This window comes from Nipponia nippon, unplaced genomic scaffold (genome assembly GCF_047370975.1).
Source record: "Nipponia nippon isolate SJK-2023a ecotype South Korea unplaced genomic scaffold, ASM4737097v1 scaffold_1, whole genome shotgun sequence".
NCBI classification, from domain to species: Eukaryota; Metazoa; Chordata; class Aves; order Pelecaniformes; family Threskiornithidae; genus Nipponia; species Nipponia nippon.
Window position 1 is genome coordinate 66,314,894 of NW_028262290.1, and position 26,078 is coordinate 66,340,971.

Here is a 26,078-nt window from a genome sequence, read left to right on the forward strand (position 1 = left end):
ACATGGAATATAAGTGCATTTCATATAGCCAGAAGTGTAATTTCTGGAATTTGTGCTTTGCATGTCATGGGTAAACTGAACATTACTTAGTGTGCTCAGTTTTTTCCCTTAAAATTCATTGTGCATCTGTGGAAATTAAGGCTAATGTCTAGAATACTAAAGCTTTAAGCCATGAATACCTTATGGTAAAGGACGCCCTAAACACCTTATGTGTCCAAAATCTTACCTGGGTTTTATTTCCAGCTATGTTGTTTGATCCAAAAAATTTATTGTTTACTAACCCTGTCCTGCTTCTGAAAAACAAGTCATTAGTCTGTGCTTTTACTGATGGAGGGTCTTAGGGTGTTGTGGCATTAGACTCTGGCCCCGATTCCTTTTGTAGTATTTTCACAAAGGCTGAACTTTTGAGAAGTTCTCAACCTGCAGCTTAAGCTTACCAGAGAGGAGAATAAAACAGGTTGTTTTACTGGTAGTTTTTATTGTGTGTAAAGCAAGGATTGTAAAAATTAGAGTGAAAGAGAGACACCACATTCATGATTTCAGCCTACAACCCGTACCCATTCACACGTTTTATACTGTAAGAAAACTCAGAGGAGAAGGGGAAAAAAAAACCTATGGGGAAAAAAAAGACATATGAAATGAAGGAGAGATGGCACTCAGAATCCCGTACGTCTGACAGAAGAAATACCCCCCAGAGCCAGAAAATTGTCATCAGGTAGCAAAGATATCAGTCTAGAGCTCCTTCCAGCTTTGGATCACGAGGCCCATCAGCAGAGCTCCCCGTACACAGCACCCCTTCACAGTCACTCGTCAATCAAACAACTCTGAAAATAAAGACCACATGTCATCAAATTTGTGGAATTCTTCCTTTCCTGTTTATGCAAGAACTGCCAGATCACTTATGTTGCTGCACCAGCTTTCTGTCCTCAGAGAGGCGGGTGATTTTATTTTCCTAGTGTCAGAGTCAATCAGTCCTTTCGCTTCTGGTGTGAAACTTAAATGTTGTTGTTATAAGACAATTTCACACTGCACAGGACACCTGGGACCTTTGTAGGAATGCAAAGGTAATAGCTTTGAAAGTTTATTTATTCACCTCTATAAAGCTCCTCTGCCACCTTGGATGGGGAGGGTCAGAAGGATGGATCCAAAATACCACGTGTGCTGATGCAAAAACCTTCATACGTGTTTGTTGGATTCAAGTGCTGGAACTGGCAGAGCGCTCCAAACAGGGCAGCGTGTCATGGTGTGAAGGCCATAGCAGCAAAGTATACAGGCACGTACAAATAGTTGGAGTCAGGACTCAAAGGCTGTATCTGCATGCTAAATAAACTGGGCTAGGGACTGCTCTCTGGTCCTGGGTCCAACAGGGATGGCTGAGATCGTGTTCATAAAGCGAGACTCTCTTAACCCATCCTCCCCATCAGAGAGGCTGGGTGCATCCGGCATGGCTGCTGGCCTGCATTAGCTCTTGAAACATTACTAGAGATCAGCAATGACGTTTGGCCTGGGCCAAAGCTGTGCTAGAAACCATGCTGATGCTTTCGTGGCAAGCCTGATTGCTTGTCCATGCTCAGGCCTGTGCCCACACCCTGTTCAGTTGACTTGGATAGATACAGTCAGAGGTTCCCATGCCCATGTCGTGCTGCAATGCCAGGTACGGGACAAAACAGTCCTATTTCAGTGAATTGTTACCTATATGTAACTCACTCCTACTCAACCTACATCTTCAGAGGAGCCATAAGAAGTAGAGATCACTCCTTGTAATAACCAGCGCTCTTTTCTCTAATGGAGCTGCATAGATAAGGAAAAGGTTGAAATTTATATTAAAAACATTAAAATAATAGCAGTACTTCTGCTGGCAGTTTTCCCAGCACACCATATGTCGACCTTTTCTGGTCAATGTAAAAACCGTGATCAACTGTTGTTGGATTAGTGTTTCACCTCAGATGTGTCACCCCACGCTTTGCTTTCTCTCCGATGCCACCCTGCCACCCTTCCCAAGTGACTTCAGGCTCCCTTCGCGTGACCTTTTGCTCGCGGCTGTTCCCAGTGTGTGTTCTCAGAGAAGCCGTCGCAGGCTCGGGCAGCAAAGCCTGCACGTTCCCCAAACCCAGGATTTCATTCAGTCCTACGCATGCCTGGGCCTGGGCCCTGTTTCTCCAGTGTTGCTTGTCCAACCTTAGAGTGTTCTTTGCAAAGCTTTTTTTTGTTGACTCACAGGTTTGTTTCTTTGATTATCAGAGGAATATCCCCTTCCTCTTCCACACCTGTCTGTGTTTTCATTCTCTTTTTCCCACAAGATGAATTTCTGAGGGTTCTCCACCCTCCTGGCCCATGAGGACAACCTGATACCTGTTCTTTGCTGGCCTTTGCTCCATATGCCGAAAGTGAAGGCTTTGTATATTTTTAACATTCTCCCATAGCATTAATTCTTTATATCCAATATGAATTATTGGCAGATTAACAGCAATCTGGAAAAGCAGATGGTGCTTTCCAGACCTCCCTCCTCCTTCCTTGTCATGGTTGAAAGGAAACTAACATTAATGCAGCCCCAGCCTTCAGTGAGAGCACAGGCCTACTCAGTGTGTCAGGCTGCCAGATCTTTACGTACAGCTTTATCTCATGTACGTATTTCCTATTTCTTCTGGATATAGGAAGAAATCTCCAATATATATCAGTATTTTTATACTGTGCCAAAATTTTATCCATAGTTACAGATGCAAAAATATAAAACCACCATATAACTACATCCATGTATAATCACATAAATATATATCGGTGGCTCTGCATTTGTACTTCTAAATATATGGATGTGTGTTCACAGAAATACATATGTATGTATGTGCATACAAGATACATCAGGTGCTTATCCGTACTTCCTAAATCCATTGGGCATCAATATTGACCTGTTTCTCTGTGGAAACTCTGAAATTTAGGTCTGATTGAAAGTTGTTAGCATGACTTGGAATGGCAGACATCCAACAACTACTAATTTAATCAATCACAGACATCTCCCCTGGCTAGAAACAGGTGCTTGTATCACCTTCTCTACACAGTTGCACTGTGTCCCACCTTTATGCTTGCATCATGTTTGGCACCTTTTCTGTCTTTCTCTGCTGGACAACTTTCTTCAAAGATTTCATGTCAAGAAAATTCATCATGCTAGTTGAACATGTGCCTTTTCCCTGTACTGGCAATATTTCGCACCATTTATACTTAACAACGGATAAGAACTAGTTTGGATGTGCACCAATACACCTCAAGCTCTTTCCTCAAGCTTCTTCCAACATTCATTTTTTAACAATTCTTTCTTTCCTTGGGAGGTAAGGTTAGTATGAAATTCACTGAAAACAGCAGAAACTGGTAGCAAATAATATATATGCACTGACACACAGAGGTTTCAGTCTGAGACGTGCAACCTCTTTTTGGCAGATGCTTTCCCTTTGTCTTCAGTAGTCTATTTTTGACCATCTTTCCTCCCAGCCTACAATTAATAAAGTTAGTCACCAGAGGCAGTGAAATTGTTCTTTATTCTTTGTCCTTTTGTTTACTAATAGCCTGTGCTGTTCCTTATTGTGTTATCTTAAGAAGGGTTTTGATGGAAACCTTCTCAAGACAGAAGGGATCTCACAGCACTGGGAGTTAATGAAGCCTGTGGTGCCCTCTTAACTTCTGCACCGCTTACAATATTTATTTTTTCAGTTTTTTTTGAAGAATAGTGTTTAGTCGCTTGGTCACTGTTTCCCTACATTGAATGGCAATGAATATAGCATCAATGAGTACGGCATCTTTGGTGGTAAGCAGTGCAGGGAGAGAACATCAGTTGGGACGTGATGGAATTTTGTGAGGTTTTGGTGTGTTTTACTTTGGTTTAGTTTCTTTGTTTGTTTTGTTTGTGACATTTTGGATGTTCGGGAACTAACAAGTATACTCCATGCAAATCTTGAAAAATAACTATGTTTTCCCCCATCCATGCCCAAGTGCCATCACATTTAAGATCAAGTGGATTAATGCAAAGTTTACCAAGAGAATTTGGAGCCCCAAGATGGAAAGCAAAATTTATTTATTACTACTGGCTTCTGGTATCATTTCAGACTGTTTCATGCTCATCATATAAACATCCCCTTGCATTTACTCAGCTATATACTTATACTCCAAAAGGAGTAGCATATGGTGTGAAAACCAGATGCCCCTGCCCACATAAAAGCTCTATACGTTTGTTTGAATGTAGTCAGGAAACAGTCACGATCTTCTTCCCACTCTCAGAGGAGTCAGCTGAATGCACCAAGCCCCTGTTTAGCTTTCAGTGACTGCTGGTGTTGCCTAGGCTCTCCTGGGGGGGGAATGGGACGGGCTGTCTCGTCTCATGGGAATGTTTCACCATGCTCCTCTGAACTTCCCATGCTTTGTGTGTTAATTCTCTCTACTGACATAGTCTTCCTCTTGCCCTCAAAGGCTGTCTAGGTTCCTCCACAGAAACTTTCTACTTCATTCCTCTCGAGCATCTCGTTCTCTATCTCATTCTTTGCATCTGTGGAGCAGTTAACGTCATCAGGGACCTCCTTCCCAATTGCACCCTATACGCGGTTTTGGCCTCTGTTTCCAGAGGCCAAGTTTGCATCCTGCCTTAAAACTGCCTTTAATTCCTCATGTTTTTAAATCAGTCCGCCAAATGAGAACCCGTCACAAAGCCTGTAAGAAGTCACAACTTTCACTTCTGTTGCATCTTCACTTCTGACCATTCTTTGTTCGGAGGCCGATATTTATGTCAGCCATTATTTTTTTATAGACTCCCTTCAGCTGCCTTGCTCCCACAATTTTCTTGCACGTGCAATTGTAACAGAACACGATGCTCTGAACACCAACACAGGTCCCTTCCATGTGGCATAAAGTCTTCCGCACGCTTTGCCGTGAGAAGATGGGTTTGTCTGTGTGAAGCAGAGGTCTGGTTCCATGCTCTGCTAGTGACCTGCCATGCGGGGGCAGAACAGCTCCACCAAGAACATGAAAGGAGTTCTCCCAAAGAGAGCCGGTGGCTCTGCAGCTCATCTCTCCACAGGAGCAGATACTCCACTGAGGAAACCTGCAGGATAAACCGAGTTCCCTAGAAGCCCCTTAGGTTCAGGTTAGTCTCATCAGTCTTGTGTTGTCCTCCTGCACATTTGCAATAGCTGATTCAGCTGCTCTTACTATAGCTCCAAGACATAGGAAGCCCACAATCATGAGAAATTTCGTACCTTCTGCTTCACCTGAGTTGTCAAACAAGCCAAATTCAGCTCCGAATATTTAGTGAAGATCAGAATGACCCAACAGTACACATGCTTACTGTGTGCTGGAAGCATCATTGCATAGCCTGGGTCAAGTGTGACACCAGTGGGAACTCCATATGCAGAGGAACTGCATGGCATGCACAAGGGGTCTCCAGTGTATGGACCTCTGCATCTCCCATGTACACTCCAGTTGTAAGATGTGCAGAGGCATGGCTTTCTGGTAGGACCTATGTTATTTTAATATTCTACTTTCTTCAAGAATTCTAGGCATGGACAGTAAATCTTTAAAGGCATTGGGGTATTTTTAGTGATGCTATTCTGAAAGTCTTCCCTGCAGAAATTGCAAATACTATTTTAAAAAGTCTCTACAGCTCTAAGTCATATGAGTCACTAAAAAGGGTTTATATCTTCCTTTTTAGATTTAAAAAGAGTTTCTTTCTCCAGTAGATTCTTACTTTGCTCTCCGAGAAAAACCGATGGGTTTGTTCTTTCAGTCAGGCTAAAAGGTGTTGTTGAAGGCCCTTTGATATGTTTTTCTTATGTACATCAGATGATGCAGGTCATGAATGGACAGCACTGTGACTGATGTTTGACTTCAAAATACCATTCGGTACTGGGCTTGGACCGCCATTCCTGTCCTGTTGGCAAAGCCACACTTACTTCATGCTGCTTGTCTCTTCTTTGTTGCATGTAACATGCCATTAAAGGCCAGAATTCAAGCAAAGAATCTTTATATCTTTGATCTTTTATAAAAAGTGAACATATAAGCAAAGAGGCTTATATGGGGGTGGGGGCGAGGACCCCTGCTCTCCCCTCCACTTCCACTTGTAAAGGAGCTTCCCTTCTGAACTGAGTAACAGTATATTTCTGGTAACACCTGAATTTCAGTCCTCTGTATCCTGGTCTGGAAAAACTTCTTGCTGAAATTGGTGAAAACTGCTAAAAAATTATTTTTTCCAAAACCTGCAAAAAATAGTGCAAAACCTTTTAAAATAATGAGTTAAATCCAATTCCTTAAATCCCTGATGGAAGATATCTTATTACCTTCAACACTATTATGTACAGGACAAAGCCTGTAAGGCTTTACCGAGTGATTGGAAAAGGCAAATTAATGACAGCACTTGAAATTACCTGTAATTATCAGTGACACTGGGTCAGCATCATTGCAATGGCAGTCTCACAGAGTGGTGACTCTGACTGGTTCGGAATTTATACAAAACTGCAAAACAAAACGTGACCTCCACATTCAGTATTAAGGTATCTCTGGAGCATTGAAGCATCTGAATTCACAATCTACTTTGTAGCTGCTTTCATCTTTTGAAGAGCAGTTAAATTCTGAAGCAAAGGGTCCCAAGCGTTTTCCTGGTCAAAATCACCTCTCCTTTCCCATTCATATTTACTCAGGCCTCTCCCTTCACTGTCACTGTCACACAATGTCTCTGCAGCAGCTATAACAACTGCTTATATGGAAAAGTAATAATAGGAAGGCGTTTAATGAATTTTAAGCTGACTTTAATGTAATTTAGCAGCTGAAAACAAGGAGAAGAGCCAGCACTGTGTGACCTGCCAGCTCTCTATGGATTGTAAAGTGGTCAATGTAGCACAGATTTCAGCGCTGCTCTCCAGGGTATGCTGGCGATGTTTCTTTTCTCCAGCTACATTCCTGATTTCAATTAAATCAGAGTCTGAAGTACTCTCTCTGATATAGTTAATACCTTCCAATAAATGCTCCTGGCTTCCTTTCTCCCCAGACGCTGTCCTTCCTCACACTTCTTCGCTCAGTGAGTGAAGCAGACATCACCTGAAAACCAAAGATGTTCTTTTTAGAGAGACTAGAACCAAAGTTTTGTCTTGAGAAAACAAGGAAGAAAAAATAGTCCTTTGATTACTTATCAATAATTCCTTCATCCCTGGGGAACCTCTCCAAAGCTTTCTTTTGTTCCTTCACTGTTACTATTTCAATATAAGGTCTGCAGTGTTGTTGGGTTTTTTTACTCTTTCTATAACTATAAAGGAATTTCCAACATAAAGCCACTCATCAAACTATACAGCTGAAGTTTTGGTTTGCAGGGAACAAGCATACCTTGAAGTTCTTTTCTCTTTATTTTCCACTAAGTATATGAACCAAATTGTTAACACATTGACCCAATGCCTTTGAGGCATTATAAAGCTCTTTATGACAGCCTACAATTAGTATTATATAGTTTCTTTTGAAGGAGGCTTGCAACAGGTGTCCTGGCTTTCTGCTCCTTGCTTCCATCCCCTCCAGTTCAATGAACAATACGCAGTTTAACGCCATTAAGATCAGCCCTGTTTCCAGTTCACACGTGTCTGTACTAGGACATGGGAGGACACTACAGCTGTTTACTAAGCTGGGCGAAGGACTGCATTTGCCTTCATTTTTGCAAAACTTCATTTTGATACAAATTCATTTGTGCTGTTTTCAGCTGTTTTGACCTTTAAAAAACCACAAAAACAACCAACCACAACCCCCCCCGTCACACTATTGTGATGAGCTCCACAAGCAGCTCTTTGTGGTGGTCCCACTACTGAGATCCAGAACAGCACAGATTGTTGTGCTGATGGTCTCTGGAGCCATTCAGCTGCTTAGAGCTTTGCAGAAACCATCCCAAAGAAGATGGTGGCCTTCTGACAGTTTCCTTTGCTTGTTATGGAAGGGTTGTGGAGACTACTTCAGGTTCATTTGGCTGGATTTCAGTCTAATCCTTTGTTGCACTTTGACATTCTCATTTTTCCTGTTTGGGTTGATGACCAACTGTGATAACCTTGTGGCTGCTGAATCATAATCAACAACCAGTATGTCCGTGGCCGTGCGCAGCAGATAGCTGTAGTTCTAGGGACCTGACTGCTGAAGACTACTATATCTCCAAGGGCGTTCAGGCAATTGCAGATTTTACTAGCTGAACATTTAAGGTAGGGTGAGGATGCCTGTACCTCCTGGCCTTTGGAGATTTTGGCACAAGTGCCAGCAGCTGTTGTGATCATAGCCATGCAGTTGGGCTACTCACAACCATATGGCAAAGGTTGCTCAGGACTTCTTAGCACTGTAAACCAAACTCAGTGCTGCTACCCCTAAAGTGAGATGCTGGGACAGGACCCATACTGTGGGAAAGGAGAAGGTAGGGAAAGGAGCTAGCTCAGAGAGAGAGGGGAGAGCCTGGGGAATGCAACTTGTTGCTGCTGTTAAATGGGATGAGTGAGAGTGAAGACCCCAGCTGAAGCCTCTGTCCACTCATTGGTGTCAGGAGCTGCATTAACCTGGCTCTCTGCAGCTCCAGCGTATTCAGAGCAGATATCAGGGCTGTGGTTGTTATCAACCTGCTGCCCAAGGCAGCTGCATCCTCTGTGCTTAGGATTGGCCCTGCTGTGCATGAAGGTGGAAGGCAAGCGGGCAGAGGTGCCCCAGTCCCCAAAGACAAGACACATGAAGGCCATTGAGCCCTGACCTCTCACTTCTATCCCTTCGCTGCACTTCCCTGGATAATTTTGAAAGCTGTAAAGTCTCAGGCTGCAGATAAACAACATTTAAGTTGGGACCACTGCTGAATATCCCTCCTCAGTTACATATTCCTGTCACTTCTCTTATGGTGTCTCTGGCACGCCTACACAGTGAGTAGATCAGAAAACTGACCACGTAACAGAAGTGAACCTTTTTGGATCACCAGTAAAGCAGAGGAACGTGGGAGCTAATGCCAGGGAGGAGGCTGGGATGTACAGCTGGGGTGAGACCACACGGGAGTGTGTTGCACAGCAGCAGACTCAGATCAGCAAGAGTATTTGGTTTACTAACTTCTGTTCAGGCAGCTCTTTTTGGGGTCTGGACCTAGCTTTGCTTTGGAGGTTTTGGGTACAATGTGGATTATTTCTGGTAGAGAATTTGTTGTTTCCAAATCAGACGACTGTCATCACAGCACAAATGCATTTGTAGTTATTGTCACTGAAACAAAAAGGGTTATTTGTGATGAAGAGCAAGGCTATGACACTTGTCTGAGAAACAAAAAAAACCCAAAAAACCAAAACCCCAAACCATAACATTTCCACCCCCTTTGCCCTTTGCAATTTGACCCTATCTCCCCTGACATTTCCCGTAAGCATGAGCTTTAGAGATTGTAGAATCATAGAATTGTTAAAGTTGGAAATCATTCCAGTTTTCAAAAAAAAAAACCCACCCAGACATGTTGACAAATTCAGTGATCAGTATAATTAGTACCTATAGCTGGAAAAGAGCTTGATGCATACAAAAATCCTTGTGATTCTGATAAATATACATGCACATGCAAGTTCCCTGAGACACTGAAAACCCCACATGCAAATTTTGAGAACGAATAATTTCAAAATCCGTAAACACATATGTACTTACACCGTCTTGTACTATTACCCCAGTTTTGAAATATTCAGTTAATAGATAGGTTCTTTTCTTAACTATATACTAAATTGTGAGCACCGTGTTCTAGAAGTAGTTCTTATTAATATGAAATATGAAAAAAGAGAATGTTTGATTAAGTCTGAGGGTTCCTGAGGAAAGGTGTCTGTAATTGTCAGGGCTAGAAGAGCCTGAAACCATTGCTCAGAGCCCTGAGCTGAGGTGTGAAATGCATCACTAAGTGCTGGGGGATTCATAGTTACTTGCTGACCACAGTGTGAGTGGGCAGGCTTGTGAGCTTTTCTGAAGGGAGGCATGATGCTTTGATGTGCCTAGTAATTACATTATGAGTTCTAATTGATGTAAGCAGTAAAAAGAGAGTGCCTCATGGCATGGAAAAAAAGACTGGCAGATACCTCTGGAAAAAAAGACTGGCGGATACCTCCAGTCGTTTGCTGTGCTTTGGTAAGAGATTGTCCAAGTGAACATCTCTCCATTCAATCACATTTTCCACTGGAAATTCCTCTTTCCTTTGCATATCTTGCAACATATGAGACTCTCTGTGGGCTCATTTGAATAGGTTGCCACACAGGTACATCAGATGAAACCACAGGCTGTAGCCTCAAAAGGAGCGGAAATACTATTTTAAAGATCTTGTCTCTTTCTGAGAGTCAGGCTGGCACTGTCTGTTGCTTTCCTGCTTTTACATGTGCTTGCCAAAAAGAAGCTCTACTCTTTAAGGACTTAAAAAACGCCAACTAAATAAATAAAAATTGCTCTCAAGGCCTGAAAATGTTTTAAGCCAAAATGTGCTGTGGTTGTGCTGCACCTTCAGAAAATCCAAGGTCATTTCAAGAAATCCTGCATGTAAGGAGGCTGGAGCAATATTTAAACGCTAAGGTGTGTCAGAGGTCTAATTACTGTATCTGTCTCTGCATAACGGTGCCAACTCTGTGTGAGTAATTGGGGCAGGAGCTCGTGTCTAAAATCCCCTTTCAGACCCCTGTTTAGCAGCATCACACAGGTGAGGAATCCGTGACAGCGTGGGAAACATGACTCACATTGGTAGTGATCGTTGAGATTAGACTAGAGAACAAACCTTCTTCTAGCTAGAGTGCTGGATGGTGACAGCAGGATCTATATGGCATTTGGCTCTGTCGTTTGCCAGTTCAATAAATCACCTTTTGGGGCCTCTGGTTCCCCACCTGTAAAATCCTGGGCAGGAAAGAGTGGGACAGCATTGTTCATCTTGGCGAGAGCAAAGAAGAAGAGTTCTATGCAGAAGCCACCTACTACCAGAATTGTGTCCTTGATTATTATTCCTCACGATGAAGACTAAGGAGAAAACTGAGTTGAAAAGATGCTCCTTTTAGGCAACATAGGGAAGGAAGAGAGCTTGAGAGACAGACAGATGAGAGTCAGCCATGGCTGTGACAGTGAATTCAATCACCAAGTTTGCTTTAATGTTGCTCCTTGAAGAACTGTGTTTTAATAGACATTTTACATTAGAGATACCAGCTGCACTTGGCATAAAATCTGAACTGTGCCATACTTAGAGTGGAAGCTTGTAAGAAATGAATTAAAATCTCACTATTGTTTTACTGCTTATTGGGTCTGAGAAATGCCCTTCATAAAAATAATGACCCAGGATGTGGTGGTTCAGCTAGATGGGGATGATTTCTTCCTCACCACCTGAATCCAGCACAGCAGCCAGCTGGACAGGTAGACTTGGCTGCTGGCATAAGCAGGCACCAGTATATGTGAGCAGAGCAGCTGGAGAACACATGTTCAGTCAGGAGTCGCACGCATCGTCCTGTAATTCAGGCACTTTGTTGTGACAGGCCATTTCTGGGCATAGCAGGTCATTACTGGCTTAATAAGAGCTACCTCTGAAGGTGGCAAATGCCCTCTCCTGTCCCTGACTCCGGCACTATTGGCAGGGAGAAAGACTTGGAGTAGAAGGCGAAGGTGAGCATGGGAGGATTGGTTCAAGAAGAGCCGTCACTTCGTGAACGCTGCCGGCCTTCTGGAGGGCACGCTTACAGTCTATAGCCTCCTAAATCTTGAAAAGCACGCCTCCCAAGTGGCACAGGGTAGGGAGAAGTCAGTATGCAGCATCTGCTTTCACCCTCTGGAGACCACAGAGTCGTTAATTCCTTTGAATATTCTTTAGAGGGTATTAATTGCTATTCATCAATAACTACTAGGGTATTCTGTTGGAAGATTAACACAGAAACTTCAGTGTCTTTATCTGGTTTTGTCCTCTTAGGTCTCATAGAAAGGATTGTAGAATGTAATCAGTGTAAGTAAAGGATATTTTTAAATTCATTTTTGGCTTCAGTGCAACAGTGGCATAATTATTGCACATAATTTTGCAATGAATTTTTGAGTAAAAGTAATATAATTACAGTCTATTCACTCTTCCTGATCATCTACAGGTCTATCTTCCATTCATTTGAATGGATTCAAAATTAACTGGTTTTCTTCTTCCTAATAATGATAAATGACCGTAACTAGATCATAGAGTTTTGCTTACATTTGTAAACGGTGCTAAATTGTTTTGAGTGTTTTAAGGTGTGTTCATCTTTTTCAAGTTTGATGAATTGCAGATTATGAGTACTGGGAACCTGTTACTCCTCTTTTCCTGCCCCCCAGCCCCAGCACTCACCCCAGTTATATTATGTTACACTATTAAAAAGATGGTTGTTACACTAATGCCAGTGAGGATAGGAACTCAAGTGTGTGAAATACAATTGTAGAAGGAAAGCTTAGCCCTAAAGAGCTGAAATACTAGTTAATAGGATGATAGGAAGAGGTGATGTAGAAAAGATGGAGAAGAAAGTGAAAACAGAGCAGTAATATTTTATGCAGCACTGTCTTACACAAAATGCATGATACGAAGACTTCTGGTGGCAGGTCTTCTGAAACATATATAAACTATGATGTGTTAGATCCTGACTGGAGTGCTCTCATGACTGAGCACAGGCTCTTTAGGGAGGATCAGCGGGGTTGCTGTGCTCTCTGTAAAGGTGCTCCTTGACTTTGCAGAGCTCTAGTAGAAATCCAAGGATGTGTCTGTCAAAAGTCAAGGTCTAAGGGCAGAGTGACACTGAAGATGCTGTGGTGGGGTCTGACCAAAACTCCCTGAGCAAGATGTAGAGGGTGAGGCTTTCTGCAGACAATTACAGAAGTCTCCTGGGAGACTCCAGAAGTCTTCATGGGAGATTTCAGCTATCCAGATAGGTATTTCTAGTCTTGCACCATGTAAGAGACTCAGCAAGTCCCTCGACTCTGTTGCTGACAGTTTATAATGCAAATGGTAGAGCGGCTGTACTTGACCTGCTGCTTGCAAAGTGGGAAGAACTGGCAGAAAGTATGGCAGAAGTGGCAACTTGGGCTGCAGTGACCATGAGATGATTGAGTTCAAGGTATAGAGGAAGGCTGGGAAGAGAAGCAGCAGAATTAGGACCTCAGACTTAATAGAGCAGAGTTTGGCCTAGTTAGGGAATTTGTACACAGAATTCCTAGGGAAGCTGCCAAAGGGGAACAGGGCACAGGAGAGCTGGCTGATTTAAAAAAAAAAAAAAAACAAAAACAAAAAAAAAAACAAGAAACAGGCAAAAACAAGCAAAAAAAAAATTACTGAGAGGTGAGGAACAATCATCTGCCTCATTGTGCAGGATGGGCTTTCAGCAGAAGGCTCTCCTGACTAAGTGCAGAGTTGCATGGGGAGCCAGTAATGCAACCAAATAGCATGCAAGAATTGAAAAGATGAATGTACAACAAAGGAGGAGTATAAATAAAGATACTGTTTGAGCACTTTTTGACAAAAATGAGTAACGTCAAGGCCCAGCTGGAAGTAAGATGAGGAGAGGGCCTTAAGGGTAACAAGAAGGGATTCTACAGGAACACTTATTACAAAAGAAGTTCAAAGAGCGTGTAGGCCCACCGATGAATGGGGGAGAACAGCATAGTGGCAAAAATTACAAAACAGGGTCCCCAATGTCTTTTTTGCATCAGATAAAGCCTACTCCCAGCTTCATACATACCAACACCATTTGTTATGGAGGGTAGCCTACAGGGAAGGAGCAATGAGTTAGAGACAACTACAACTGGATGTATTCAGGTCCATAGGGCTTGATGACATTCATCTGATGATACTGAAAGAGTTACCTGCTGTCTGCCATCTGTGAAATATCAGGGTGATCTGCAGAGGTCCCTGAAGACTGGAAAAAGGCTAAAAGCTAAAAGGCCTGTCTTTCATAAAGGCAAAAAGGAGAATTCAGGGAACAATATGACAGTTACTGTCACCTCAATCACTGAAAAAGAACATCTTCTTGAAATTCATTTTCAAACATAGCAAAGACAAGAAGGCAGTGGCCTGTATGAGGAGGCAGATGGCACCGTTAGCAAATTTGCAGACTGTGTTAAGTGGGGGGGAGTGATTGACACACAGAATGGCAGAGCTTTAGTCCAGAGGAATCTTCAGAAAGTTGAAGATTGGGACAACAGAAATTTCATGAGATTAAGCAAGAAGAAATGCAAGTTTCTGCATTCAGAGCAGAGTAACTCCAGCATTGGTACAAAGTGGTAATGGGCTAAGCAGCAGCCTGGCTGGAAAGGACCTCAGGGTTATGGTGGACTGGTTGAACCATGTATGGTTGAGCCAAAAGCCATTGTAAGGTAAACCGCACGCTGGCTAGAAGGAGCATACCCAGCAGATCAAGCAAAGTTATTGTTCTCATCCACCTTCACTTGGCACCAGTGAAGCCATACCTGGAATCATGCATCCTGTACTGGCCCTCCTTCCTTCCCCCAGTTCAAAGGAGGCTGTAAAGAAGCTGGAGGGAGTCCAGCAGAGCGCTGCAAGGGTAGTGAAGGACCAAGAGCACAAGCAGAGGTTGAGGGATTAGTCTGGTGAAGAGGATGCTGTAGGGTGATCTTAACAACAGCCTGCAGCAACTGGAGGGGGAATAGCAGCGGCAACAGAGCTAAACTCTGCCGTTTAGTAGCAGACAATATGACAAGGAGCAACAGCCAAGAACTGCAGTGGGGAGGTTCAGGTTGGACGGCTGGGAAAACCCATGAGAGGGGTAGGGCAGCCCTGGAACATGTTACTGAGAGAGACTGTGCAGTCTCCACCCTGGGAAATTTTCAAGAGTTGGCCAGATAAACCACAGCTGATGGGAACTAGCGTGGGCGATACCCATGGTATCAAGCAGGAGGATGGACTAAATGATCTCCACAGGTCCCTTTCAAGCAACTTTTCTATGATTCTATGAGAAACATCATCTGTAAGTAATAGGAGATGCCTGTGTGATTGCACAGATGCAGAGCCAAGTATTACCAAGATGAGACAGGCTTCTGGGTCAGGGCAAGAGCAAAAATCTCTAGGAATGTTTTTAATGATGTTGCATTTTTCTTTTACATGTGTCCTGACGAAGGAATGGTCATGTTTTTCTGCCTCCAGGAAATGTTTCCTGAAACACTGCTCTTCCTCTTCCTGATAGCCACTGAGCAAAGAGTTCATTCTATTTCCCAGTATTAGTCCATGTATCTTGTCTGTCTACACGTTCCTCTCATACTTCTTCAAGGAGTTTGAAGTCACTTGTGCTGAACTTTTTTTTGTTATGCACTTGTAAAATCATTTGGTACCTGAGTCATGGCTCCTGAAACTTTCTCTTGATTTTGGTCCTTGGGTGTCTTTATTGGGTTTGGATGGGTTTTGTTGCTGTTATTGGTTTTAACAACCTTTATCCTAGATCATACAACTGCAATGAGCGTAACTTTTATAAAAGTTTAATTTGTTGTCTTCTCATTTACTCGGCTTCAGTCTCCTCCGTATTAGGGAGTACACAGTTCCGGTCCTTCCACAAAAACAAAAGAAAAGAAAGCCAAGCCGGATTTGCCAAAACAACTTGCTTCAGCCAATGCGTTGCTCCTCTGAGCTCTCAGAGGAGATCAGGGTGTAGTGGAGACACCAGGATTGTACGTTTTTGAGGGCTGTGAGAGAGGAGGAGCATGCAAGTAGGTGCAGAATAGCTATCAAACTCACTGAGATTTTATAAATATTCCCTCCACATTTCAACATAAACCTGAGATGGTTCAATATAATTGCAAGTGCCTGCTCTGCTGAAACTAGGCCGTGGCCTCCCCAGTCTCCAGACAGTGCCTTTTGCAAGGGAGTGTGTGTGGGACTTTCTCAGGCTTTCCAGTTGCGTCTGTTCTGTCTTGTGTTAATAGTCACTGAACCACAGAAAGACTGACTTGGCTTCCTTCATATTCTTGTTGTGAATCAGGCAGAGCTGGGACTTGTGTCCGATTCTCTCACATGCCATGTGAATTTACTTCACAAGCAAGTTACTAGCTATCCTGGCATTCCTTTCTTCCTAGTTTTGACCAAAATTCATGGCTCTCCTTGTTGATACTGCCTTATTTTCCCCCAAAGTTTGTATTTGACTAATTAACATTTTCTAACAATAACAAAAATATTCAGCAGATAATTGCCCATCAACCTCTGAAGACAACAAAGAAACTGCAATGTAGGGCATCCCCTTCAAGTGATCCAAAGGTTTGTGATTTCAGCTTTTAATTTCACATTAACTTCTTGAGGTACACTGACTTCTCAAATGTCTTTTAGAGTTTGCTGGACTTTACCTTTAACTAGGTCTTTGTAAGTACATTTTTCTGTAGCCACACAACTAGGAATCCTAGCAGCTTCATTGGTCTGGTTATTTGTACACAAAAGGAGCAAAGACAGCTGATGAGTGACAGGATTCAATAGGCTGAAGCAAGGAAAGAAATGGAGAGTGTGTGTGTGTGCGCACGCCTGAGAGGGGAAAGATGTTGATGCAATGGTGAAATGAACATAAAAGATTGGAAAAGTTGGTTTTTGCTTGTTGTCTGTCTTTCCACCTGTCTGCCTTTCCCCAGTGTGCCTTTGTTAATAAACAGCACTCTTTCTTTGAATTCAACTTCCAAAAGTTGTATACAGTTTTCTGGGACTGACTTGGACCTTTGCTGGGATTATGAATATTATTATTACTTAGACTTTTCTGTTGTATTTGGTGGTTTCTGTTCCTTTGTGTCATTGTTACATTATCTTCCTTGTTTTTTCTTTTGTTTTGTGCTATTTCATATTTGAATGCCTCCTCCTCTGTCAGGTGCCATCTGATTCTGTCCTCTCTGATCTTTTTATTTTTACATATTTCTCCAACTTCACCTGCTTTTGATTGGCTATGAGCTCGATCATTGCTCTTGTGAATTAGTTTCTGTTAATGATTTGAGATTTTACTACCATGTTCAGGTTTTTCAGCTGCACATTTTGGTTTTACTTTGATACTGTTTCTCCACTTTCCATTACTGTCCCTAAACAGTATGATCTGTAGTGATTTCTGTGATTCAGCTACAGAATAAATATTGCTGTCAGTGAAACCGAAAGCAACCGTAGGGGTGTATTAGAGGAAAAAGAGCTGGCCCTTAGTTTCTGCATGTATGTCCTGTAGTAGTCTAAGTGGTGGAAGGAGAAGAGGCTGTTAGACAGCAGCTACACGGTAGTAGCTCCCTTAACTGTGTGAGACTGAGCCCAAGTATGTCAGTAAGTTCTTACCTACTCAAGCAGTCTCTCATTGCCTCTAGAAGAAAACAGCAGGGAAGAGTTTTAATTGTGTTTGGCTGCTCCTTTGAGGTTGCATGCGGACCATCAGTGGGCTTTGCACACTACAGATTGGAAATCTCTGGTTTAGAAGAGCTGGCAGAGGAGCACTGTAAATTTTGAACTGAAGTTGCCTAAGGAGCTGTTCTTGGTTCAGCGTTGCTCAATACCTTTATCAACAATTTGGAAGGAAATGTATAATCGTCACATAGATGCAGATGATATAAATTGTGACCCAGTAGGTGGATGCCAGTATTTAAGACCTTCAGGCACTGAGTTCAGTCTGTTTTGCTCAGAAGAAGAGGATTGTTCAAACTACTTCTCATACCACTCTTTTAAGTGCAAATGATGAAATACATAGTTTGGCATTTCCCCCTCCATCTATACTGTTCTCCTGGAGATCAGGCTACTTCCATACAGTGCTATTTTATGAAGGCAAGGGTTGGGTTCATTTTGTGAGATCTAACAGATTGTAAGTAACAGAAGTTCACTCTCTGCAGGTGCCAGGGGGCACTGATATGCAGCCAATACATCTGGAGCTGTGGACCCTTCCCTTCCCTTCCCTTCCCTTCCCTTCCCTTCCCTTCCCTTCCCTTCCCTTCCCTTCCCTTCCCTTCCCTTCCCTTCCCTTCCCTTCCCTTCCCTTCCCTTCCCTTCCCTTCCCTTCCCTTCCCTTCCCTTCCCTTCCCTTCCCTTCCCTTCCCTTCCCTTCCCTTCCCTTCCCTTCCCTTCCCTTCCCTTCCCTTCCCTTCCCTTCCCTTCCCTTCCCTTCCCTTCCCTTCCCTTCCCTTCCCTTCCCTTCCCCTCCCTTCCCCTCCCTTCCCCTCCCTTTCCTTCCCTTCCCTACTTTGAGAAAGCTAGTTTTGCTTGTGATTTAGCAACACACATGCACACACACACACAAATTCTCACGGAGTCAGTGCTGCTGCAGCACACAGCAGAGCAGGAGGGCAGGATGCTGTTCACACTCTCTTCTTTCACTTATATATTATAACACACACAGCCAAGTGTGTTTTTAGTTCAGTGTCTTCCTAGAAATTAAAACCCTCTAGTTCTGGTAACAGCTCACCCATGGCAAATGTGATTAGGGCTGATTCCACATAAGTAAATTAATATTAAATGCCAAGGTGTGGAAGGAAAAATGTAGAAGCAATGAAGTTGTGATCCAGCAGTATAGATACAGCCCATGAAGCACTTCTTTGTCATGTGGATCAAGCAGCTTAGTACATTTTCTAAAATTAGATCTTTGAGAAGGTTCACCTGTGTTTGCTGTCAAGTTTCGTTTGCACAAGCAGAGATTGCCGGTGGCACAGTGGTGGTATCCTACCAGGGAAATGTTCAGGTGAGCTCTGCATAGGATTCTTGCATTTCCTCACATTGACTTACACCTAGGGAGTTCTCTAGTTTGGTGGGCAATTTCAGCTAGAAGGAGATCTTTAAGGGAGTTTGTGTCTTCTTTGGCAAACACAGAAGACAATGTGTTCCTTTGAAGGAAGAGTACTGTCTAAACAAATGGATGAGAATTTAAAGCCTTATGAGGACACAAGAGTTAAGTGTAAAGAAGACAGAGCACCCCTTCCCTTCTTTTCCCTTCTTTTCCCTTCCTTTCCCTTCCTCTTTCCCTTCCCTTTCCCCTTTCTTCCTCTTCCTCTTCCCCTTCTTCCCCTTCCCCTTCCCCTTTCTTCTTCTTCCCCTTCCCCTTCCCCTCATTGTAATCAGGCAGACACTTCCTAATAAGACGGAGAAAACATTTCTGCTCTTGTATTGCTACTCCCATCCATTTGCCTGCTTGCAACACCCAATCTGACATTCAGAGTTACACCCATAAAAAGGAAAAGTTTAATACCTCTTTACCTCAGTTTGACTGTGTCTTTGCTGGTGTCTGCCCTTATTGCTCAAAAGAAGTAAATATGTTAATAAGGTGTTAGTGTGCATCTGCACTGGGCACAAATTTGAGTTTTGCTCAAGGTTAGTTAAAAAAGATGGGTTACCTCTAACGTAGTCACCATCTCTTTCCAAGTGGAAGGATGCCCAACAAATCTTTGCTTTCTAAAGTTCAGTCTCTCTTTTGTTTTATTTCTGCACTGCTCAGTTTGATGAGGCTCTGATATAATCCCGAGTTTCACTGAAGTATTAATGCCATTTTTGTCAAGAAAATCAAACAATAAAGCGAGATCCAGCCTTAGAGAAGCCAATGAATTTGAGTGAGCTTTATATCTTTCTTGAATAATCGCCACACACCTGAATGTATATTTTAAAATAAAATATCACATCATTAAATGAGAATTCTGGGATGTACTTCAGGAGCATTCTGGTATATACGCTGAAGCTGGCATTGAATCTCTAACTTCTTTTCAAGGTGGTGTGTGCAAAATCAAAATATTAATATATTTGTGTGAATAATGCCAGCAATTATTACAAGCCCACCTTCTGTTGAACTGCGCAGTCACTTTGTGAATCAAATGTAAAATTTGGGTTTAGTCAGGAGATTTTACCAAACATTGTATTAGTTGTAACTGCTTGCCATCTTGTAATGTTTAGAAACTATAAAACTCGTGAGACACACACCACGTTAGTCAGGACCACTTACAAAATCCACTGTCACTGCACAGTCTGAGCAACCAGCTCCTTTTTTGACTACTGGGATTGCACCAAACTTTTCTCTTTAGCAGATGGTACGGTAGTCATGACACTGAGGAAACACCAGGAAACAAATTAGCCATGAAGAGAAGAGCAGATAAAAATATTTCCTTTTGGTAACATTTTCCAAGCTTTCCTTGCTCTTATTTCTCTGTATACATACAGGCACAGGCATGCATGTAGGCACCGCTGTCCGTGTCCAGTGGTCTGCGGCCAAGCTTGCTCCAAGACAAGCATCTGGCATTTGCTGCGTTCTGCAGGTGGGTCGTGAGCGGCACACAGGCGGTGCAGCTGTCTGTGTCTGGCACTCAGGTGATTATTTGTTTGCTAATCAACCAGCAGCTCCATTAGTTGAGTTGGAGGTTAGGAGAGGGTGATTAAATATACAGAAAGAGAGGCTGTTATGTAGTTGTGGGTGAAATGCTGGGTGGTAATTACAAGAGATGTAAGGATTGTTATTGTAACTGGGGCTGTAGCAAAAATTAAATCTATCTATTCAAACTGCTTGTCACTGAATATCCAATGGCAGTTCCCTAAAGCAGAACAAAAAACCAAACCCACTCTGTTCTGCAACGAGAATAAAGAGGTATCTCCATGTTTGGATTACAAAGCTGCGGTCACCTGCGAAAATGATCAGATTTCAAACTAAATCAAATATGCAGTTTCTCACAACCGCTTGCAAAGGACGTCAAGAGTTATGTGTGAAAACAGAAGGAGTGAAATCTGATAGCTTTGTGCTGCTCAGTTCAATTAGTTTAGCTAGCTGACCAAAATTGCAGGTGTTAATTCTGCAGCTGCCAGTTGGGTCTAATCAATCTGCAGGTTTTATCTGATGCTTAGTGTAGCTCAGCTGGCCGAGTGACAGGCTTAATACCTAGCAGAAAGGGATGGTCACCTGCTAGGATGTGATTTGTTGCTGTATTTTATGCAACTTGTAATAAAATTTAACTCCATATAATTTTTAATTTATTGTGGTTTTATAGGAGCATTTAACCTATACAGAATGAGGAAAAAATCCTCAAATGATTTTAAAATGTCAGCATTTTATCGTTAAAATACACAGGGTGACATCCTGAGGTCATTGGTTTTGACCTCTGCAGTAATGGAATAGCATCGTTAATTTTGAGTAAAACGCTCCTGTGCTGTGGGCTGGAGCGTGTAACGTAGGGGGGGTGGGCTGAGGGCACTGGGCGTATTTGGCCCAGAGAAGAAAAGGATAAGGGGACATCTAATTGCTGTCCTCAATCGTCTAAAGAGGGATTACAGGGAAGACACAGCCAGACTCCTCTCCATGTTGGTCAGCGAAAGGACAAGGGGCAATGGTCACAAGATGCAGCAAGGGAAGGTTCTGACTGTAGGAAGGAAATTCTTCACCAGGAAACTTAGTCAAACGCTGGAACAGATCTCTCTGAAACGTTGCACAGCCTCTGTCCACAGAGACATTGAAAACTTGCAAGGTGCTTTGGTCTGCCTTGAAGCTAGCCCTCCTTTGAGTAGGTGGTGAAAGTGGAGACTTCCAGAGAGTCCTTCCAGCTGAAATCTTCTTGACGTTCTGCATTGCTGTTCTAGGTTGCACCTGACTGCCTGCCCTGCTCTCCCCTCTGTTCTTTCAGAAGGAGATGGAGCTCATCCTCACCTCAGGATCCTGAAAGAAAATCAGAAAGGACAGCGGAAGAAGCTGGCTTTGAAAAAGAAGCTTATAAGAAGTGATTGTGGCTTTGTTAATTTACTGTTTCTAATTGGGAGCTTACGAGGAGTATGGTTTTGCTTTCTAGTGGTTAGCCAGCTGACTCATGCACCATCACTTGTCCACACAGGACAAACTGCAGAGAGTTATGCTCGAGACACCTCATAGGCTTCATCATATCTGGTTATTCAGTAGGGGCTGTGAACAAATAACAGGCTCAAAACCACTATTTGGTTTAAGTTAACAAATTCCAGAGTTTTTGCTAAATAAACAGCGCTCGTCCCTTGGGTGCTTTTAAAAGCAAGAAGGCATCTCAGAAGCAGGGAGAGCCCATGGAAGCAGAGGTTAGCTGTCCCCTCCGTTTCCTTACCGAGTCCTGCCTTCAGCCAGGAACTGCAGTGCAGGGGGTCACTGGGACCCAGGGGAGGTTTCGTTGGCCACAAAGGAGGCAAGACTTGAGGGACACAGGTGTATTTGTGGATGTGTGTCTTGGTGAGCTCTGTGAAGTTGTTGGTGGAGTTAATCCTGGCAGGACTGAGGAGTGAGTGGGGTGGCATTAGACAGCCTTAGACAGAGAATGGCGTTTTGTCTACTCCATGAAGACCATTTTATCACACATGTCAGAGCCGGGCGAACTTCTGACGCTGGTTCCCCCAGCGTATCCACTGTCTGCTGTATTTTCTGTGCTGCTGTGGATGCGTATGTGCAAAATGATGGTGCCTTGGCCATCTTAACATACCCTGCCTTTTGCAAGGGAATGCATGAAGCGCAGGCGTTCCTGGACTCGCACACAGCCTGCCTAGTCCTGGAGCTGCTGGTGTCTGGGGAGATACTACACACAGGTTTCGTATAAACTTGCCTGTCACAACGCTGCAAATAAGCCAAATCCCAGTTCCTCTTGGGCACTTTCAAAATTAGTATGTTAGGTGTACATGGGGGAACTGCAGGACTTTGAAAAGACAGAAAAGGGACTGCACAGTTGTGTTTTCATTTCATAGGCCCTGGTCAGACCTTGCTCTCTGGCTTTCTCTACTTTTCTCACGAAGGATAAGACAAGCCATCTCCTATGGTCACAGGCTGTGACTCCCAGCCCAAATTGCCCTGTCCTAGGATACTTGGCTTGGGCTGCTCACTTGAAGTCAGAAACTGCTGTGTATCACTGACTCTGGACGCATGCCTCTAAAGAAAAGGGAATAAGAGAGTCCTGGCAGGTGCCCTGGACCTCTGGAAGAAATTGGGGGATTGTGTTGCTTCTGCCGGGAACTTTTTTTTTTTTTCCCTAGGCCCTGGGACTGGGTGATCACTGTATTTAGTGGAGGCACATTTCATGAGACACATTTGCAAACCTGCCTTGAACCATCTGAAAATCTGTTTCCCTGTGAGGGCCCAGGAGCTCACGTGTTCAAAACACCTGCTGCGCAAGACCTCTCTTTTTTCTGTTCAAGCACACTCTTTTTAGAAAAGGGGCATTTTGGCCCTCAGTCATCGGCAAAGAGGTGATGGATTGAGTCCCCCCTGCCCCAGGCCTGGCACGCCTGCGTGTGATCAGCTAGATCTGCTTTTGGGTGATCTTAGATAGCGCTCAGTAAGGCAGGACCCCTTTGTAGGGCTTCATGGTGAGGTTATAGGGTGACCATGGCGCAGAGGGTTAAAGGGGTTTCTCTGCACAGGGCTAATCTGCTTGGGAGGCAGGGTAGATTTAGGAGGGGTACTAGTGGGGCTCCAACCCTTCTGCCTAGCTGCTGTGCAGCCCCACGGGTTTACACAGCGCCTGCGGTCACTGCGCACTGGGATAAGGCAGGAGCTCGCAAACTGCACCGTCCCCTCCCGGAGCACAAAGAGCAGCTCTCCCTGCACGCACCTTCGTTTAATGAGCAGTGACTTCCCCCCGTAGACAAGCCCTTCGGCTGTGGCAAGCAGCCATCCGCTATTCTGTGTTTATAGGGTGCCTGGCAGGGCCTCGCTTTAGGTTGATACTTAGGCAGTATTGTAGTAAATGATAAAAGATCCTCTCTTTGATGCCTTGTAGGAGAAGGCACTGGGCCTGGTTTCCCCCTGACTTGTTCCTTGTGTTGTGATTCACACAAGTCGCTATAAACTGCTACCATGCTGATTTGGTAACCACTTTGCCACAGGTATGAATTACAACCCTAGGAGCGCAGCAGTGGGGGAAGGAGGCCAACCATCTCTAAAGGTCAAAGGAGCATTCATCACACCGCCAAGTCTACTGTGACTTCATTGTGACTTCGCATCAATCAACGTGCTGTTGTTGTTAAAGAATTTAAAATCGATACAAAATAAATAAATAAATAAAAAGCCGCACTTTCCTTTTCTGCTCCTTTGTTCTGCCCAGAAATGTCTTGTTGTCCTCTGGTCTTCTCAAACAGTGTTTCTGGATGTGCAGGTTACAGATATAAGTGTATTTAGCGAGAAGCGGAGTGTAAAGGGATGGGATGGTTCTCAGCCAGACTAAAATAGAAGGGAGCAGCAGTTAAAAACAATCGCTGTAACTATGACTTCCTCAAACAGCATGGCTCTGATGTCAGATACCGGGAAAGAGGAAGCAACCGTTAGCATGCATGATGGTTTAACCAAAGGTGCAATTTGTTCCAGCTTTCTGATGAAAGCCTCTCCCCTGTAAAAAGGAAATACGAGCGGAGCAAGCAGAGTGCTGTTAGAGATCCCCAGCTGTACAGAAGTAAATGAGGAGCAGATTCAGTCACCCTCAGCTGCCCAACACCGACGGCGAGAGCACATGCTTGCTCTCGGTTCTCTCCTTATGTGCCTCTGCTTTGATCTGGAGAGAGCCCGCCCCCCCACCCCAAAACCCAGAAACTCCTACTTGACAAGGTTAAATTACAGTTCCTTAAAAAAAACCCAAAACAAACTGAAATAAAGTAAAAGCCAAGATTATGCTATGTTTGACAACCGTATCAGGATTTTTGTCTGCTGCTTGTGTTTGGATTAAAGCATTAAGTTTCCTTTGGTCAACTTGTTAGTAAGTTTGAGCAGCTTACAATTGCTGGTTTCTGGGTGTGCTGTATTTATCTGAGAAAGCTGATCATGAATCAGTGCCACATTAAAATATGCCTTTAAAGTTAAGGTAGTGGTGAACTGAGAATGCGCTTATGAAATTCTTCTGAATTCTCTGTTTGATGCCGCACATCCAAGGCAGACGCACATCCCCGGTGTTTCTGTTGTGTTTCCTTGTGTTGTTAATTAGCGATGATCTAACTTGGAAGTTGCCCTGGTTGAGCAGGAGGTTGGAGCAGGTCACCCCCGGCGGTCCCTCCCAACTGAAGTGGCCCTGCGGTCCTGTGCCCACGCTGATGGGGGCTGGCAGACCAGAGCAGCGGGCAGGAGGATCTGTGGTGAACCTCACTGTCGCTGCTCTTGTGACCCACGCTCAGCTGATGCGGGCGCGTGGTCCCCACTCAGTAATACGAAGAAAAGTTAGAAACTTGCAGCTTCCTCTCCGTCAGCCCTACAGGAACTGCATTTATAGAAATGTACAGAAAACGGTAATTTTCCTGCAGCATTTATAAACCATATGATTGGATTTACATGTTTTATGGACCAATTATTTTGGAAGTTCAACAGAAAGGAGATCTTTCTGTATCAAAATATAAATTCTACTGACTTTTCACAAGTCTCTGTATGATCACATTGATCTCAGCCCTACTACATTCCTTAAGTCTCGCAGAAGTAAATTTCCTGGGCCTTCATGACCTGCCAAACAACCACAGCCATTCTGCCATCCCAAATTGGAGGCAACAGAACATGGCTTCAGTTTCTAGTAGTCCTTTTTAATATACTTGCATGGCATCAGATCAAATTCCCTTCTCTGCAGCAATCTGAGTGTCTAAATTATGCTCGATGGACAATGAGGGGACAGTGACGCTGACCTATTCACATGCTGTGAATGATACAAAAAAGGGTTAAACAAAAAAAAAAATCAGTAGGAATGGTAAAGGGAAGAAAACTGTATCAGTGGTTTGGGAAGCATCTCTGTTTTCCTCCTTCCTTCCTCTTGGCAAGAGTCCTGTCCTCTTACAGGTATGAAAGTTGTGCTGGCCACAGGAACACCTCTTTAAATTCAAAACCTGTTCAGCACTTGGTACAAAAGACAAAGCCAGATTTTTTCTGTCAAAAGCATTTCTGATGTACCTCTCAGCATAGCGTGTAGTCACCTATTGATCCTCTATAAACGTTTTAAATGGAGTCCTGGCTTGAATTAAGTGGAGCTGCAGGCCCTGTTGGCAGTGAGAGTTACAGACAGAAGTCCATAGTTTTTCAATGAAAATTAAATTGAGAGATTTTTATTTAAACTGGAGCATCATTTCACCGAGATAAAGGCAACTCATCCTCAAGTTTCGAAACTACTGTACCAGCAGGTTTGCAGTTTGCAATAATGACTTCTCCATTCTCCTGTGAGTGATTTAA

The 26,078-nt window shown here is 43.5% G+C and overlaps 1 protein-coding gene across 3 annotated transcripts in view; it reads left to right on the forward strand.

Moving 5' to 3' along the window:
* SEC61B (SEC61 translocon subunit beta) overlaps positions 1-23,951 on the forward strand; it is a 47,006-nt gene extending 23,055 nt beyond the window's left edge. The window contains exons 4-6 of one of the 3 annotated variants that reach the window (XR_015704902.1): positions 20,114-20,208; positions 21,518-21,654; positions 23,771-23,951. Coding sequence is in view for 2 of the 3 variants with exons in the window: in XM_087758273.1 (XP_087614399.1) it covers positions 20,114-20,208; positions 21,562-21,654; positions 23,771-23,868 (286 nt within the window). In the remaining variant the exon portion in view is untranslated. The remainder of the gene's footprint in view (positions 1-20,113; positions 20,209-21,517; positions 21,655-23,770) is intronic. The other 2 variants (XM_087758273.1, XM_087758280.1) reach the window with 2 other exon arrangements.
* Positions 23,952-26,078: the final 2,127 nt, after the last annotated feature.